Source organism: Psittacula echo (genome assembly GCF_963264785.1).
Source record: "Psittacula echo genome assembly, chromosome: 1".
NCBI lineage: Eukaryota > Metazoa > Chordata > Aves > Psittaciformes > Psittacidae > Psittacula > Psittacula echo.
The window spans coordinates 17969984-17989983 of NC_137735.1; the positions used below are offsets into that span (position 1 = coordinate 17969984).

The window sequence follows — 20000 nt, forward strand, 5'->3', positions numbered from 1 at the left end:
CTGGACGCCTTCCTGTGTAACCTCATCTAGGTGTTCCTGCTACGGCAGGGGGATTGGACTAGATGATCTTTGGAGGTCCCTTCCAATTCCTAATGTTCTGTGATTCTGTGATTCTGTGATTTATTTAAGCCCCACAGGTTTTTATAAGGAAACCTTTTTTTACTGAGCAAATGAAAACTCGAAGCAATCAATAAACAATTACTAAAACCTTTTTCCTGATATTATAAGTAAGCATAAATTGTGTGTTGAAAATCATATTTTTGAGAGAGGTAGAATTTTGCAGTGAAGAAATGAGTTAATAACTTACACTTTTGTTACATAAACAGATACAAGTAAGTTTTGCAATCTATCAGATGCAAAAATTCCTCTCTGAAAATGACATTTGCTAACCTAGCTTAGGCTCTACCTTTAAAGGGTCAACGTTTAGAGGGATGTGTTAAACAGTGCCTTGCACAGCAAGTTTGGGAACTTTTGCAATCAAGTAGTTTATATTTCAAATGTGCTAAAATTAGCAGTGAACACTAATTCAGAGTACATGAGGTTGTGCTGCATGGAAGTGGTGCAGACTGTGTAGACCCAGCCGTAAATGTAGCATGTAATTAGTCAGTCTACTGTCTTTTACATGTGCATACACACAGACATACATCTGCACACATACAACCTCAGTGTATTTTTTATTGAGGAACCTTGCTCAATAGCTGTTATTTGTAAGTCCTTGCATTTGTGCTTAATTTGCATTTAGTCAAGCAAAGAAAGATTTTGACCACTGATATTTTTAATTAAATTTATAAAAACAATTTACAGTATCTCACTCTTGTTCATCTTCCACTTTTTGAATTATAAAAAATGGTGAATGATGATACTGTAGTAACTGTCATAAAAAATGTAATGCACCATTGCCCACTACCTCTTGCAGTATATATTTATTAGTATGGCAGTGGTTTACATAGTTATATACATATATCTGTATTATAAAGTATTCATTGATCACGATACAAATCACTACTGCTAATCTAACCGCTTTATGCACAATTTTTTATAGTTAAAATATAATAATCAATTAAACAGAAGTGTAAATATAGATATTTGCTGCTTATACTTACAATGGAATTTCTTTTAAAGGAAGTAGGCTGTTAAATCATGCTACCGTAAACAAATGCTGAAGGCTGGTTTTTCATTCTTTGCCATTGAATTTATTGTCAGAGCTGTGCAGTCACATCCCATTTCAGGATTACTTAGGTGGCTTGAAAATTAAATCATAGTTCACAGATTCTCTTTTTTCACACATGGTTAATAATAGTAAAATTGGGTCTACTTTTAAATATATTTTGCAAGATACTGCAGTGCAGTTACATGCATGAACTATGAAAGATTTAGTAAATAGAATGTGATTTTCCATAAATTAACAACTAATTGGATAAAATAAAGTTGCTGTCAATGTATGTAGAATTATTTTCAAAATAATTATATTGATATAAATTCTGTTAAAGTTGGGCAGCCTGGGGTTTTTAGAAAGTTCTTACTTTTTTTAAGTTCATAAATCTGAAAGATTTTCAGGAGTGATTACTAATAACTGGAAATACAAGCTCATGCTCTTTAGGGAAAGAATATGTCAAAAGCATGACTGTTCATGTTTAATCAACTAAATGATTCTCGCTTATTCACTTCATATGAGCTATGCCTCTTATTTCTATGCACCATTTTGCAATGTTTCTCCTAAAAGCTGTCTCTGAAAACGTCTTCTAAAGATGTCTCTAAAAAGCAAGGCATTGCAAATCTTTACTTCTCCTGTTAGGATGTTGGATTGTATTTGATGTGCTTTTGGAGTGAAGCTCCTGATTCGGTTTTAAAAAAATGAAATCCAGTTACACATGACAAAACTGCTTAAAAAAAAGGCTGAAAATCCTAGCATAGAGACAGACTGTAGGCATCTGATTTTTTCTAAATTTTATTCAGATGCTCGAGCAAGCCTCTTCATATAATGTCTTGTGTTCCCCTTATTGTCTATACATAGATGCATCTCTAGAGGATTCCAAAAAAAGGTCTGATTCCATAACTTTAAGACACCAAGGTAGACAGGCCGCTTTGAAGGACTTCAGGCATATGGGAACCATTTGTGTGGTAGATATGTTTTGCAGGATGGTTTTTAATACGTCCTTTTAAAATATATGGTGCTTCCCACTCTGAAAAAAGATTCAGAAATATATTGGTCTTAGACATTACACATCTCGATAGCTTTTCCTCAACAGCTTCCTACTTGTTCCTTTTGCTGGTTTTCAGTCTTCCCTGCATGAAACTGAACATACAAACTTTTGATGTCATTGGTTTCAAATGGGTTGAAAAGTGAAATCAGTCAGAAATTAAATCAGTTTGACCTTCATTGTTAGATTATGCAATGCTTCTGCTTTTAGTTTGGCATATGTATTTGTAGTTTTGTAAAATAATTGGACTATTATTGCTGCTGCTTTTTCATCAATTGCAAATCAGTTGAGGTAATAAGATTCATTGGAAGCATCGACTAAATTGTAATTGAAGGTATTATTTTCTTATATGTTCTTTTTGTTTTACACAGAAAGTAGTATATATGGCAGATTTTTAGTTTATTTTAATACTTTTTTTCCTTAGTGATCTCAGTGAAAATCAGATTCAAGCAATACCAAGGAAAGCATTCCGAGGAGCAGTAGACATAAAAAATCTGTAAGTATTTTCCTCCTTCTTGTGTATATTCTGATGATAATGCTTTGTCAATACAGTGTTCTTTTATAGTATCAGATACCTTTTTCCTTAGCAATTTTACAGCTGCTTAAGGAATCCCTGCATAAAACCAACACTTACCATTTGTTTTGGCAAAATACTTTAATGTATCTTAAGCATCATAAAATTTCCCTACATGAAATCTAAAACATTGAATTGGCATTAAATACAGCCAGGTGTTATAACTATTTGTTTATGGTAACCTGAGTTTAATATTTGAAAGTCAGGCTATTTTAAATATTTAATTGTTTCATGTGGAAAAAATAATTTTGCCTTGGTTCTAAGAGTTTCCTTTTTGTTAGCTTCTATAAAAAAAAGGAAGAAAAAATATGTTATTATCTAGTTTTGCTAGCATTTATTTTTCTACTTGTTGGCTACTTTTCTTACAGTATTCTTCTGTGGTAAAATAAGTCTTTCCTAAAAGACAGATACTCACTTTCCTGGAGATAGTGACCCTTAAGTTCATGGGCAGGTTTGAATTCACCACAAATCAGTTAGGAGAAAAGTTTTCAAAGATGAATGCCCAAGATTTTCGCTTACTTGATATGATATTTAGAAATCTAGGGGGCTTGTTCAACAGTGTTTGTGATCGGGTTCTTCCTCAAAGTGAAATCCTACTACAGCTCAGTGGGAAAAACATGCAAGTGCTTCTCAAAGTAGCTTTGTTGCTTTGTTTAATTGATGTTTTATGAGTTTCTATTCAGAACTGGTTCCATCATTATTCATGGCCTAAAAGAGGCTTGGCTACAAGGAGAAGCCTGCAATTTTTTCCATAATCTTCTGCATTTAAAAATTGATACAGCTACAGAAAGGAACTTTGTACTAAAAATAGCAGCGTCATTGAGAATATTCTAGTGGCAGGGCAATGGTGTAGAATGTAATAAGTTTATTAATATATTTTGAGATAGCTCCATTCAAAAACTGAATTAAGATGCTAATCTTTAGCTAAGGTAATATTTATCTCTTGGTGTGTTTTTTCGAGGTAAGGATCCTGAATTATGTCTGAAACTTGCATTAAAAAGTAGATCCACCCTTTAAAGACTTTCTCTTTGGGGATATAATTAAAAAAAAAATCATAAAGGCAATAGCATTGCTACAAATCCAAATCATATATGTAGCATATATTTATTGTGATAGCAGAGGTACTACATGTATCTCCTTCTTGGCTGTCCCAGAGATAAAAATGAGGAAAAAACTCTGGAAAACCCCTGATCTCAAATCATTGCAATCCCACTACAATTGAGAGTCTAAGAAATCCATTTCTCTGTCCTGTAAATGCTACCTATGTTCTAATAAGGAAGAGCATCTTATATTATTGTGAGATATAGATGTCAGTATCATACTGATTCGCGGGGTGGGTTGAATGGATTCTAGTACAGCATTTATGTAACTAGATCAGGCTGTTGTGCCTTTCCAGAAGCTTAGGCTAGAAGGAGATCTGAACCCTAGCCTTCCATCTAGCCTTGGACATTACTTAGCGAGGGTGACAGCAAGAATTTTATTATTTTTATTTCATTGTTCAAGAAAATTAAGGAGGCAGTTGATAAGTGATAGGTATAGAAAGCATCGCTTTGCAAAGGAAAATATGAAGTGAACCACCTGAAAGGAGGTTATAGCAAGTATCATTCTCTTTCCCAAGTAACAAATAATAGGATGAGAGAAAACAGCTTCAAGTTGTGCCAGAGGAGGTTTCAATTGGATTTCAGGATACCAAATAGGGTTGTCAAGTGCTGGAACAGGCTGCCCAGGGAAGTGGTTGAGTCACTATCCCTGGAAGTATTTAAAAGATGTGTAGATGTGGCAGGCACTTCAGAACATGGTTTAGTTTGGCAGTGCTAGGTTTATGGTTGTACTTAATGGTTTTAAAGGTCTTTTCCCACCTTAATGGTTTGATGAAGGAATTTAACATCTATTGGGTGATAAAGCTAAGGTCCAGGAGCCAAATATTTGTATATGCTTTCAGAGAACTGCCATAAACAGAGCTTTAAGCTGAAAAAGGTGAGATTTAGATTAGATCTTAGGAAAAAATTCTTCACTATTAGAGAGTGGTGAGGCACTGGTACAGGTTCTGCAGAGAAGCTGTGGATGCCCCAACCCTGGCAGTGTTCAAGGCCAGGTCGGATGGGGCTTTGATCTAGCTGGTCTAGTGGAGGGTGTCCCTGCCCATGGTGGGGGGGCTGGAACTAGATGATCTTCAAGGTACCATCCAACCCAAACCATTCTATGATTCTATGATCTAATTTTGGCATCTTTTCTGTAACTGCCCAGTATTGAGAATAATGTTAAAGATGTTAACCAAACTTACAGAAGAGATGGGTGAATGTACAAAGAGTAAAGAAACCTATATTAGAACATGTTGTAAATGCAAGATTTGCTTTGTGTAACAATATTAATTACATCAATTTCAATGTAAATTTCAGAGACTCTTTTTTTAAATTCAATGACCGATAACCATCCCATACAGTAGCTCTAGTAAGGTATTTCAAAGGTAGTTAAATCTCACAGACCTTCACCTGTTTACATATTTTATGTTACTGAATGGAGATTCACCATTCTCTCACTCCTCCTAAATACTTCTCCATTTGAATCAGGAGTTGGAATATTTTAGAAAATATTTTATGTTCTTCTAGTCTTTGCAGAGCAATGGGAATTAGATGGTAACTTACATTATGTGAAGAAAATTGTTTCTTTTAAGGTTAATTATACCACTATGAACTTTTGATTTCCTGCTGATATGATAGTTCTAGGGTCCTCTTGACATTTCTCAGAAGAATCTGTCTAATTTTCAGAAATTGTGGCCATGATATTTTCTTTCTGGACATCTTCCTGGTAACATCCACAGTATAGATTCTGTAGAAGATAAAAACAAAATGGACAAGGCATTAGGAAAATTGACCGCCTGGGCAACCTGCCACACCCTTATGGTAAAAAGAATTAAAAAAAAAAAAAACAAACCTGAAAAAACATCCAGCCTCACAAACCTACTTTATATGTAATTGGAATTTCCCATTTTCCAGTTAGTTTCTTGCTTTTCATCTTGTAGCTGAGAAGAGTCTGGCTCAGTAGGTGCACTCACTTCAATCAGTTGTAGGCAGAAAAACTGACAAAAATAAGGGAAGCTTATTTTTTACAGGTTCCCCAGACTGTAAGCCCAGCATCTGATATTTTGGCAGTTCAAATGCAAGAAAAAAACCTAGTGGCTCTGTCTCAGAGTCTTGATTTTCCTCTTCAAGGACAGTGACTTGAAGAATAATCCACTTTTAGTGTAGCAGCTGATACGGGACTCGACAGAAATTAGTGTACAAATTCTGGAAAAAAATGCTGAAAGTTGTTCTTAATTTGCTACTTTTTCATGGGGAAAAATATGCACCAAGAAGTTAAGTTCTTCAGAGAACAGAGTGGTACCCACTGTTTTTTAAAAATAAATAGGAATTATCATATACATTGGAAATTAAACACAGGGGTTTTAATATACATGTTAATGATGATTTTGTAACCCTCCCTGGTGACACAAGTACTCACTGGATGTGAAAGATGTTTTAAATCTTCCCAACCTAAGGAACTTTATTTGTATTTAAGATACTAAGAATATGCTTTAGGTGCCCAGATTATAAGTTTGGACCTGTTGTTTTTTGAATCTGGTTACTAGGAGGAAAAATAACTGGGTTTAAAAAGCAAACAAATATAAGCACCACTAAAAGTATTAGAGTGCTGTGCTCAGGTTTTGATAAGTAGATTTTGTTCCCTGGTCTGATGATTTTGATAAAATTATATTACGACGTTTCCGCTTGAAGTACACAAAGTTTCCTAAGATTACAACTTTCTCTTCCACTGTGTAATCAATATTTGGCAGAGGATGGAAAGGAATACACCAACATCATGGCAGAATTGTGATGCTAAATATATACACTGTCAAATGATACCAAAAATACCAAAGAACATTTTAATTGTATCTCCCGCAAGCGTCTTTTGCCCTGTTTTTCTTGTCATAGTCTAGCCTTAGTTTCGCTTACTGTCTTCGTTGATGCCTGTGTTCATTTCGGGACACTGTAGCTGTCACCCTAAGGATAAAGGCTACAGGGCAACGTAGTAGCTCCATGGATTAAATTGGTTGTGAAAATGGAGAATCAGCAAAGAGAGACAGACACCAGCACCCAATCAGAGTTTCCATTACACTAACCTTTGTTCAACACCTTGGTTAATATTACTTGTTGTTGCCCTGATGCTTCTTTTAGGTTGATTGTGAAAGATTTATAACTGGCGATGTCACTAAAGGTATAACTGAATTTTGTATTAATCTTTGTTGGCAATGATTGGACTTTTTTTTTTTTTTTAAGTTCAGTTTCATTAGCAGTCAAAAAAGAGATCTGCTGGAGATGTTCTAGTTACTGATTTCTTCTCAAATCATGCACAAAATTCCACTGCAACTGGAAGTATATTTGTCTATTCATCTGTACAAGTGCTGATCAAAAGGTTGTCTAATAATTTGAAATTGTCATATTTCTCATGGTTGTTGAATCTTAATTCCACTACTTGTCTGTTCAGCCACCTGCATTTCAGGTATACATCAAGAAGGATTTTCACGAGATGTTAGTGAAACATATTCACTGTATACATAAAATTTTTATTTAAGTTAAAAATACTTCTGAAAGAATGAAGAAAAGGCACATTTCTAGTGTCTCTTAAGACTCTTGTTGCCAAATAGGTCAGTGACCTTGTTGCCTTTGGGGAAAAAAAGTGTTATTTCCAACTATTTAAATAAATAGCATTTCAATACTATTTTTAAAGCTGTTATTTTAATTGCAGGTTACTTTCCTAAAATTTGGCCTGCTGAAAACAGTTTGCTTTTTATGAACCAAATTGCTTGAAATGTTAAAGTCAATTATGTTTTTAAATTAAAAAGAGTATTTGGCTTTGAAGATGAGTTTTAAATCAGAAATCTGAATGTGAATTGAGAGCTTCCTTGCAAGTCTTTTTTGGGCATTTAAACCAGTGAGGAGAAGTCTAAAGTAAGTAAGGTCTAAAAATCTATCTGAAATAGGTATTTATTTGAAAGACAATAAATTTTAGGTGAACAAGTCATAGACAGCTGAATTTGATGTCGTTCCATCTGCTAAGTCAAGTGCCAACTCTTATGTAAAATTATACATACTATGTGATTTTAATCTCATAACAAATATGTACTATACTTTTACTAAGAAGAGTACCAAATATCACTGTGTTTTTTGCACTTCCCTGTAGATTCTTCCTGTATTATTACAAAGCAAATTGAGATAGAATATTGTTTTGAATTAAGTTGATAAATTGGGGTAGGATGACTTGTCTTCAACTTTAAATTTTATTTGGATATGTCAAGTACTGAGAATAATGCAAATAACTTTTGAGGATTTGAATTTTAGAGAAATAAGAAAATTTTTTTATCTTTCTCTTCAGTGTTGAAGTTTCATAGAAAAGTTAATTGGATTCTCAGGAGCCTTCAGGCCCTTTTGTATCTACACTATTTTGGAAAGTGCGACTGCCTTTGCTTCACTAGACAGGGAGATATAATGATGTCATAGAGATTTGCAGAGAGGTTGGTTGGTTTGTAGAGTAACTAAGTAGAAATGGTTCTACAGATAAAGATTTTCTAATTAATATTTAAATAAACCACTCTAACAGAACATATGAAGACAGGCTGAGAAAGTTTAGGCTGTTCAGCCTGAAGAAGAAAAGGCTCTGTGAAGATCTCATCACAACCTTCCAGTATCTGAAGTGGGCCTATAGGGATACTGGGGATGGACTCTTCATTAGGGACTGCAGTGATAGGACAAGGGGTAACAGGTTAAAACTTAAACAGGGGAAGTTTAGACTGGATATAAGGAAGAAATTCTTTACTGAGAGGGTGGTGAGGCACTGGAATGGGTTGCCCAGGGAAGTTGTGAATGCTCCATCCCTGGCGGTGTTCAAGGCCAGGTTGGACAGAGTCTTGGGTGACATGGTTTAGTGTGAGGTGGCCCTGTCCAGTGCAGGGGGTTTGGGACTTGATGATCTTAAGGTCCTTTCCAACCCTAACTATTCTATGATTCTATGATTTTGAGGCTTAATATGGCTTCCATACTAGAACAGGAATATACTTGCTTCTCTCATTATATTAGACTTGATACTGTTTGTCATCTCATTGCTAAATTGCATAATTTCTGGGAAGTCATATTGATGTGATAGTACCTTTGCATTACATGACTTACAGATTATTCATTCTGTGTTCATCCTCTTTTTCATGGCATTCTTCTGCTTTATTTTGACTTTTTTTAGTCTGCCACTGGAAGACCCTTGTGGGTTTAGCCAAGTAGAGTGCTAGATGATTTTGAGAATGTGAAGCAATTGAACCATAGATATGTTCTCCTTTTTCTTCTAGTTTAATCAGCAAGTGTGCCTTACTTAGAAGTTTTGCAAATCTTGTTTTTTAATTTTGGGATAAAAGAAGTTAATAATTTGCTGTACTATATATATTAGAAAAAAATTTATTATTCAAAATCTTTTACAAGGAAAATTTAATGAAGAACAGAATGAGCTGCACTGGCAAAATAAACAGCGAGTAGAGAAAAAGCACTTGAATTCCAAATGAAAGACTAATTGCACTAAATAGTAATAGTCATGGAAACCAAGCAATTCTCTCAAGTTCAATAAAAAAGTAAATTATGTGATTTTGATACATCTTTCTCATCTAATGCCTCTGAAATTACTGATTCCTCTTGAAACTGAGAAATAGGAAACATAACTCAGTTCTGTTGTGAAAAATACAAGATAACAGTGAGTGTTTCCAAAAATTGTAATGTAGTGATAAATATTGTGCACTCTGTTCTTTTCCCATGGAAAAATTGTAATGATATGAAATCTAATGTACAGTGTAAAACTAGAAACAGTGTACAGTGTAAAACTGGAAGCATTTCTTAAATGTTTTACTGGACAGGAAATTACCACAGGGATCTAGAAAGTCTTCTTTTTCTAATGTCTTCTTAAACAATGTTTAGCATTAAGTTGCTACACAAGAAGAATCTGTGAAGAATGGAGAAGGTGTAAAGCTGCACGGTAACTCTTTTGCATGAGACCACAAAGTGTCCTCAAGCCATGAAGAGCAGGAGAGTGAAACAAACAGGTTGACTGAAATTGTCCCAACTTTTAACACAGCCTCTAGGAATGAGTAAAGAAGGTTTTCTCTGTCAGAGTCAGATAGCAGGTTTTTTCTGTATGAGGGTAGTAGCTTTCAAATGTATGCAACATCTTTTGTTAGTCATTAAATACTCTTCTTGTGGGATAACAAGGTTTATTTTTAGATATTTATTTATCATTATCTAGTAGACAACATATGCTAAAAAGGAAGAAAATAGAAGTTAGCAACATGTTTCTACAGTGTAACACCAATAAATACATAAACATTTTAAACATTTTAAAGCTGACTTTTTATTAGCTTAATGCTTTTTATTTAGTTCTCACTAGTTCCTACGGCTGAACTCACAGAAACATTAATATTTGAAATAGCTGTAGATTAGTCAGTATATGAAATACCCAGGTAATTTTGCAGATATGGGTGCAAAACCTAATTAATTCTCTGAGGCAATGGAAAGATTTTGAATGTTGCAGCTGTTGCTTGGTATTTTATGAGCTTCATGGGAATGTCACTGCTGAAGGTAATCAGCTGCTTTGTGAAAGGGAGGGCCAGGAAAGAAAAGTGATTTTCCAAAAGATGGAGAGACCCCACACAGAAAAGACCCAAGACAGAGATGGGGCAGGAGGGAAGATGATGAACAGAGACCTGTGGAGAGGGGAATGATGAGCGTGTGCCAGAGTTGCTAGTCCATTCCTGGTCAGCTTCTGTTCTCAGGATGTTTTAGTAATTTGAAAAGAAGAAACGAACTCTTGGGGGAAAAAAAAAACCTTCTAAAATTGAGTTAGGATTATTGATATGCTCAATGATTTAGTGGTTTCATTATATTATTGTAGATTTTTATGTGTGGTTCTGAAAGTTATGAAATTATGCAAAAATTATAAAAAATAACAAAGTTATAGTAGTATATGCTTTTTTTTTTTTTTTTTTTTTTTTTTTTTGGTCTGGTATTCTTGCTTATGTCTTAAGTCATAGCACTCACACAACTTGCTATCAGGAACTTGCTGTCTGCTCCAAAAAAATTCAGTCTGCTTCAGCATTAGAGGGTCATCATAAGTTAATGATACACTCTTTTTGAAATATTGTCTAACTTTCTGCTTAGATTATATATGCAGTGGATATCTTTACAAAAATACTATAAATTGCTATTCAGCCATGCACATGGTCTTCAAAGTTGTGTACCTTTCGTAGCTTCAAAATGAAGAACATGCCAACTGTTCTTCATGACGTGTGTGTGACGGTTTTATGTTATGGTTATAATTGATGGAAGATCATCTAAAACAGAAAGACAGCAGTATCTTTCAAAGATAGTAATTTATAAAACTAGGAAATATTTATCTTCTACCTGCAAATTTCCCTTCTCCCAAAGCGAAACAAACTAATTAGTTCAGTGCAAATAAAGTAATCTCTCTGGTAAGAAGATTTAAATGAAAAGAACTCACCCTTCACTAAGATAGTGGTCATGGAAGGTCACTGAATGAAGAATTCCAAAAGTTTTCAAGTGCGCCACAACTGCTGCCAGTCTAGTGGAAGAGATCTGCCTTTCAGTTTGTGTAGGACAAAATTCACACAAGTGCTTTCTGTACTGTTAAAAGATTTTCCTTTGTGTATATAATATGGATGACTTAGAGGAAGCTGTGTCAGCACTAATTTATACATTGACAGCTAAGGATAATAAGATATGGGCAAAATACAGCTCACCCTTTTACAGATTAACCTGCAGACTGCATTAGGCAAATTTGATGGCATTAAAAGATTTCTCCAATTTGTCTAGAAACAATTTCTCTTTGTATTGTGTCAAGGCTAGCATTTCATGCCATTGTACTAATTTAAATAGGTTTGATAAATTGTTCAAGAGGTTAGAGAATTGTACTATCTATATATTTTACCTCTTTAAAATAAAAAGGCTATTAACTTAATTGTTAAATGAAATTCATTAGTAAAAATTGAAGGAGTCTGAGATTGTAGGCTTATATTATTATATTATATTCCAACACTGAAACACTTGTGCTGTAACATTGCACCAAAATGATTAAAGATCATATCCAGGAAATGATAGTTTGCATTTAGCTTTCAGTACACAGAAACGCAGACGCTGTTACAATTAGGACAATATTTTATTCCTGTGTAGTAGAAATTCAGATGAAAAATATGGGTGAAACTAGAACTTTATAGAAGTTGGTATATTGCATTTGACAGTGGGTGTGATGATTTATTAATAAAGTAAAATGTTATCATAGATTCAGAAGAATCGCATAAGCTACTTAAGTAAAAGCCTCATTAGCAGCACTGCTAGCTAGTATATAATTGAAGACAGAAACGCAGAGTTCATTTGTATTTTGTTCATTTTCTTAATATTGTTCATATACATTTACTTGTATATTTTTCTGACACTGACAAGTTACAAACTTGGAGAAGACCTTCTGCTTGTTTAAAGTGAGGTTGTATCAACTTTGCTTTGCAAGTCATGCCCTGAAATGTGTAAGATGTGTGACAGTAAAAGCAGAAAGTTTCTATCGGCAGACAAACTTGGATTTTATATTTGCATAGTAGTTAATTTCAGCAGACTTTTTCAATTGGATAGTATGTACTGTATCAATGTTTTGAATTGAAAAGGTAATAATATTCTTCAGAGAAATTAATGTAAATTTTTCATAACTTAATACTTAAAGATTAATAATGTATGGGATGGATTGCTGAGTTTTATACCCAGAATTCAAGTGCTCCATTACAACATCCTATCTGCATATAATGGCAGAAAGCAAAAAGTACATAGAAAACCACATACAGAAGTTTACAGCAGAAACACTAGTTTCATTTGGAGCGGAATATATAGGATATAAGTAGCCAATTATGATGATACCTTGGACACTGTTATTTCTCAATATAGAAAATATTCTAGAAGGTAATTCTCCTAAATTCCCATCCAAACCCCCCTGCACCTCCCACCTGGTCCTGGTGTGCACACTCACACGCAGACCCCTAAAACTGGTGTCTCTCGCAGGTCCCTGCAGTGGCAGGCAGAATTAACATGCAGCTGGGCTGCTCTGATAAATGGATTCTGTTAGGTCACCAAGGGGATGTGTGTGACATTAAGTGATTTACCATCCTTTACCTTAATGAAATTGTTTCAGCAAGATGACGCTGAGAGCTTTTAATGGATAGCTTTTCTTGATGTAATGAAATTGCATTCCTTTGGCATTTAATATAAGGTGCAATTATTATTTACTGGAGCTTTCCCAGCACGGCTGTTTTGCGCAGACAGTTCAGAACAAAAAGGGATTTCTGTGGCAGCATCCAGGCCAGCATGCTGTGTGACAGTCTCAAGCATACGATCATATTTGCGAGTACGTTTCAGCAAGTGTGGCCTAGCTCTGCTGGCACTTCAGGAGGCTTTCTGTGCACTGAATGCTGCCAACACTCATCTCTCTTACAAATACCTTCCTAATCTATTTAACAGTCAACTGGATTACAACCAGATCAGCTGTATTGAAGATGGGGCATTCAGGGCTCTGCGCGACCTGGAAGTGCTGTAAGTATTCCTTGTATATCTTACTTGTAGCATGGGCTCAGTATCTGGGGATTACTAATGTAAAAGCTTATCTACGAGCTGCAGCCTGGTGTCAGGATGGCCGTGTGAAAAGGTGTCTTAAAATAATTCATTGCAATGTGCTATAAAATAGTAAAAAAATGTGAAGAGGTAGAGATGCTTCTTTACTCTTTAAGACAGCCATTAAACACAGTTAAAAACAAAAAAAATTAAAAAGCAGATGGCAGATACTGTAAGAAAATAATATATTTCCTTTTAAAATGGGGGGCAGTATTAACCAATCCAATTAATTTTGTAAATTATCCATCACTCTTGAATTGATGAGCATTTTCACAATTGCCTTTGTTGTATACTATGACACAGATTTGATCTTTCAGACTGTTGCAGGAACAATATCCTTCATATTTAACAATATGGATGTTTTAAAAGAGACAGTTTTCTGTCAAACACTGTTATGTGTTAAGATGTTTTGCATGTCCACATTAACTGCTTTTTTAATGTTTTAAATGTGCATAAATGTTTAGATGTATAGAAAAATATAATTTTTATGTCACTGGAGGTTAGTACTGCAATACTCTTTTGCATGCTTTTCCTCACCGTCTCAAAGTGGCCATCAGTGAGGTTAAAGGTAGAAAAACTATCATCAGTGACTCCTGACCCGAAAATAGTTATTTTAATGAGCAGATTCTTTGGGAACTGAGGCACCGGCCACATTCCTGAAATATTTGAAGTGTCAGTCACATTTTTTCTGGGCTTTCTACATTAAGAGAAGTGAAAGACTTTGTGTATCACTGGGTTGCTTCATGTTAGTTTGAATCACACTTGGTAAATCACAACTTGAAGTGGGGGAGGGTTCTTGTGTATGTTTTTGTGGTGTGGTTTTGTTTGGTTTGTTTTTTTTAAGATTCTGAGTTAAAGGAGGCTCTCTGGCGGTAGATAGTGTCTGTATGTCCATGAAATTATTGCATATGTGAGCTGCTGGTGATAAAGGTTTTTATTATTAAGCAATAGTTGGTCTTATGACTGAATGAATCTGGCAGCTAAATTTGATTTCTTTTTTTAAAATTTTTTTTGGAATCATAGAATAACAAGCATGTTGTTAGCTTTCTGGTATGAAGCCATGTAAAATTTAGTGTTGATTTAATATTACATCTAATAGTGAAGTTAGTGAAGTGTTGGTTTTCTGTCAGTAAACCTGATGTTCTGTGAGATTTTATCTTTGGATCTCGTCTATGTGACAGAATAACTTTTCCGGTGATGGCTTAATCTGGTTATTATGATTTTTAATGGAAGCCTTTACAAATTAAAGTGTTAAATGTATATGAAAAAAAAATAATCTGCATCTTTTAATGCTTTTTAGTGTTCTAAAAAGGTCATCCTAGCCATCAGTGGTAAAATTTTCATATCTATTTCAACGGATGCAATAAAGGGAAAAACCTGTTAAAATAATAGGGTACTGAAAAAATAGGTAGGTAGAATTGTACGAATAAATATGCATAGAACATTAGCATTGTTCAGATATACAACTAAATGTATACTATATTGAATTATATTATGTGATAAGCAATGATTATTTTTTAAAAAAAATACATAGATATTTTGAACAGTGTTGAAGATTTTATGTCTAATTCAGTTTTGTTTCCCATTTGGTTTAAAGAATAAAAGGTATGTAGATCAGACCATACTGTATATGCACCGAGTAGCAAATGAGATCACATCTTTTGTTTTCATTTAGAATTAATTATTCTATCTAAGCACAGAATATGTATATTATTTCAATCTACAAGCATAGGAGAAAGCTTTTATGTAGGTTGCAAACCTGTGTAGTGACAGTTTGAATTGTTTACCAAAGTAAACAGGTCTTATATATTGGTTAAATAATTGCAGAATATTAGTTCTCTTACTGTTAAAGATGCAAAATCAACCAGAAATCTGGACAGTTCTGAAAGAACTTATAACCCTTCCTATGAGTTTCTGCAAAATTTCATTTTTCCTTTTCTTCTTTCTTTTATTTGTTAAGAGAAAATCAGCTTTAATAGGGAAACAGACTATGGGAAAATATATAGTGCTGTCATATTAAAAAGCAATGATGTCTAAGAAATAAAATTTCTTTCAGGCACCCCACTCTATTACCTACATGTGTAACATGTAGGGAAAAGTATTGAGCCAACTCTTTAAAATTGCATCTCTGTAATGAAATCAAGCATTTTCATCATTAGATGTGGTTATGAAAATTTTTTAATTCCTTATGTATTCCTTTTGTCTACTTCTAATACTTTTCTGTACACTTGCAAAAATAAATTCATAGCTTGTGTATACAACATAGCAAGGCAAACAACAAACATCTGATACTGAAAATTAAAACATTTGTAGATACACCTGCTTTGAACAGCTAACTCCTTTGGAAATATATACTGATTTCCATTCCTTTCATTGAAAGGATACATTTTTAAAACGTTTGCAGAAGTTATGCAGAAAGAACTATGGGAGCTGTCACCATTTGGACATTGTAAGCAAATTATTAAGAAACTCTAAGAAAATCCTGCCAAGATTTCCTGATTGTTGTTTATTCATTAAGACACATTTTGTGGATATACCCATTTGGTTTTTGTTTCATTTTTGTTTTGTTTTGAAAAAGGGCATGATTCACCATTTTTCTGTTTTTGATTATTCTTCTCTTTGTTTATAAAGCCCTAAAAGCACACAAGGGAGAATGAGTAGGACACAAAGGTAAAACACAGCACATTGCACCAGTAATTAATTGCTTGATTAATGTGGAGGTGTATAGCCTGATCCTGTTCGAGGTGCTGTGAATTTACCTTTCTGTGTACTTAAAAATTTGCTCAAATTGAACAGAAATTACACTTTGTGGTTTTGGGGATATTTTTTAAGAAAGAAAGAAAAAAGAGAAAAAGTAAAACACTTCTTGTTTCAAAAGGGGAAAAAAAGGTATGGTCAGTGGGAATTAGTAGTGCCATAGTTATATGTTTGAAATCCCAGAGCACATTTTCCATTCTGTTCAAATGAGTAATCTCTAAGTCAAAACAGTAAATCATTTGTTTCCTTGTTCTGGAGTCAAGCTTGTGTGCATTTTATTTGCAGCCTAAATACAATATTCAACTACAGCATCAATCCTAAAGTTTTGTTATCTTTACATACTATGCTTACCAAGTGTGATGGGTCTGTGCTAGCTAGCAATTGGCTAAGATTTGTTCCTAGTTCTTGTCTCCAGTTCAGGCACTTTGCCTAAAATTCAAATTATTAGTTTGTTAAAGTGTTAAAATCCCCAATTCATTTCACTGTATAGCAGAAACCCCTCTATGATCCAACTCTGGATCATCTATAGCAACTCTGTTCCATATTCCTAATTGCAGCCCAGAATTAATCTTTTTCCTAAAATTCTTGAAAATACAGCCTTTTACTTTGTCTTCTGTCAAAAAAATGCATGTTCTGAAAAACTAGAAAGAGAAGCCAGAGTCCTAGAATCAAGACATTTTCTCCAAGAACTGTATTTTTTACATCACAATGACAAGCTTAGTTTGAATGCCATAAATGTTCTCAACATTGGTGGAAGCTCTGTTTCAGTGAATCATAGGTTACTGGGACCTCAAGTTATTTAGGATTATTAATGGAATGATCAAACCATAGTGTTTTACCAGAGATTAGGTAGGAAAAGTATATCTAAAAACATGAGTTTTTTCCTGATCTTCATCCCTAAAACCAGTGCACCATGATCTTCATTAGCTATGTCTTTTTTAAAAGTGTAGTAAATGTGACATAACTGTAACATGTTAATATGCTTCTTCTTGACTTTGCAGCACTCTCAACAATAACAACATCACTCGACTCTCTGTGGCAAGTTTCAACCATATGCCCAAACTCAGAACATTGTAAGTAGTTCCACTGAAACTGGCTGACATTTTTATCACACACTTATATCATTTTTACCTCTATCAGGTTTTGTCAGTGGTCTATAAATACATATACAGGCATAGAAAACATAATCTCAATTAAAAAAATATCAGAGTATCATGAGGATGGCGAGCATGAAGTCTGTGTGTGTATATATGGCAGCTAATTCTGAAAGGAAAAGCTAACAACTGACCACAAGGCTGATCCTTGGGGCTCAGGAGATAAAGAAGTAGTTGCATCTTTTTCCATCTCCTTTTTTAGGTTGTAGGATGAGTAAGTCTATGAAGATGGTTTCATGGCCTTTTCCCAGCTGGGTTTTCCTTAGTGCTATGTTGAGTCACAGAAAAGCTCACCTTCTAACAACAAAGATGAGAGCAGGGGGGATTTGCTTTTATATGTTACAGCTGTATAGAGAAAGAAATTGATGGTTTTTGAAAGTCAAAAATTTGTTTTACTTTGAGCTATTGAATGGGTCACATTTCATTTAGGAACATGGAAGAATCTTTGATTGGCTGTCAGATGTGATAAATGGGAAATCTTTATGCTTTTATTACTGTACTGCTAGCAGACCTAATTAAACTAAACCGGCTCTCCAACATTCTTTGTAACATAAAATTATAGCATCATCCGGTAGTGCTATTATAATTAAAGTTGTGTCAGCATTTACAATAAGGTTCCCATTTTTAGAGGTTATGACTTTCACAGAAGACCAGGCTTCTAAACAAGTCACAGTGAAAAAAATGTGTATGCAAGTGACATAGTTTGCAGTTATTTCTTTTATATGTTTATACTGAACTAAGAATAAATGCATACTGTATTGAGTGGCAAAACCAGAATATATCAAGGTTTAGTCCTGAGACTTTCTTTCAAACAGATTTTCCACTGAAGCTGGAATCAAAAATGAATGGGATGTTTCTATCACAGTTCAAGAGTAGCCCTTACTATTAAAGTACTACTTTTACAAAGAGCCTGTCCATTTCCTTTTACACATGTTGGGTTGCAGAACTGTTTTGAAATCAGAAGGGCTATTCACTCAAGTTAACATACCTTTTATAACTGAAGAAACTTCATGCAGGTGAATACTTCTGTTGATTTTGTAGCAGAATTGTAACTATTCTTGCTTGGATAAATACAAGGGTACTTGAATATTGTAGTTTGAGAAAATGTAAAGAGACAGAGAAAAGTAAGAGCCAGAGAAAAGTAATTTGCCTAATTCAGTGAATACATTTGTCTGATATTTTATCAATGGCAAAGTGCTTTTTGCCACTTGGCAGGGAGCCATGGTCTTGCACTGGACCCTGCCAACAGAGAGGCAACTTACTTAATTTCATTGCTTGCTGCCATTTGGTCTTTTAATTTCAGGCATTGCTTAGAACATAGGTCCCTGGGAGCCAAAAGCAGCTAATCCCCTTTTCTGTAATTAAACAAAAAGAGAGGAAATCAGAATGGGATGTGAAAGAAGGTAGTTTATATTGAGTTATTACTCTGTCTTGTTCAGCAGAAAATGAATCTGACCTGTTAAAGGGATTTTGTAGACTGTTTCTATAGAGAATTATAGTGGCCAGACTTACAGATATATCTAATTGGAAACCAAATCTTTTATTAACTATTTTTTCTGACAGTATATTATCACTATAGGGCAATTTACTTGAGACATTTTTGTGTTATTCATTATTTGGACTACAGTCCCACAGCACTTTTCAAGCTCTTGTGTATTTACTTCTTTCTTTTAGACAAGAGAAAAGAAACTAAAGATAGGTGTCTTTATTAGGTAGCCTTTTTTCTTGCAATTAATTAGACTGCAAATAAAAAGTAATTTTGCTGTTTGTATAGTTTTATTTATTATCATGTAATGCCCAATAAGAGACATGAAAAATTGCTTCATCTTTAACAACTTTTATCAATACATTGGCATAGTTGCTTGCTGAAGGGTGGGGCTGGACAAGTTGGTTGTTTTTCTGTTTGTTCTCCCTAATTTAAAAGTATTTCCATGGTTTTTTTCCATGCAGTCGTCTTCATTCCAACAACCTCTACTGTGATTGCCACCTGGCCTGGCTGTCCGACTGGCTGCGGCAGCGGCCACGGGTTGGCCTTTACACCCAGTGCATGGGGCCATCCCACCTCCGGGGACACAATGTAGCCGAGGTCCAGAAACGGGAGTTTGTCTGCAGTGGTAAGGGAATCAGATGCACCCACCAAGCCCTGTTTTAAAACGCAGCTACCAACAGCTCAGCGGTGATTGGTACTGCTGCATGTTGACTTTTGCTAGCTTTTGCATAATCCAAGCATTAATGTTTATTGAAAAATAAGCTAATCAGTTTTATCACCATTTGTATCTTGTGCAGGTGTGCTTCTGGCCTTACAAATTTAGTGTGAATGCTGCATTCACACAGGTTATATAGCTTCCTAAAAATATAATCATGGGGGAGAGATGAGGAATATGAAATAAAAGGTTCACTGGCTGAGAACATAAGGCCTTTAGTAATAAGAAATTATTCTTTTTCAGCTTTACAAGTTGTTGCATTTTCTTCTTGCTATTTTCCGCAGTTTGAAGGATATTCTGAATCCCTAAGTTACTTTCTGAATGTTATTGGTATGCTTTAGTTCATCAGGTTATTTTCTGATATGAGATAATGAAAT

General features: G+C 34.5%; 1 protein-coding gene across 2 annotated transcripts in view; it reads left to right on the plus strand.

Annotated features, from left to right (window-relative positions):
- Positions 1-20000, plus strand: part of SLIT2 (slit guidance ligand 2) — a gene marked incomplete at both ends in the record, with an annotated part of 277057 nt that overhangs the window by 167982 nt on the left and 89075 nt on the right. For both annotated transcript variants that reach the window (XM_080616785.1, XM_080616786.1), the window contains 4 exons: positions 2626-2697; positions 13359-13430; positions 17267-17338; positions 19370-19533. In XM_080616785.1, coding sequence (XP_080472911.1) covers positions 2626-2697; positions 13359-13430; positions 17267-17338; positions 19370-19533 — 380 coding nt within the window. The remainder of the gene's footprint in view (positions 1-2625; positions 2698-13358; positions 13431-17266; positions 17339-19369; positions 19534-20000) is intronic.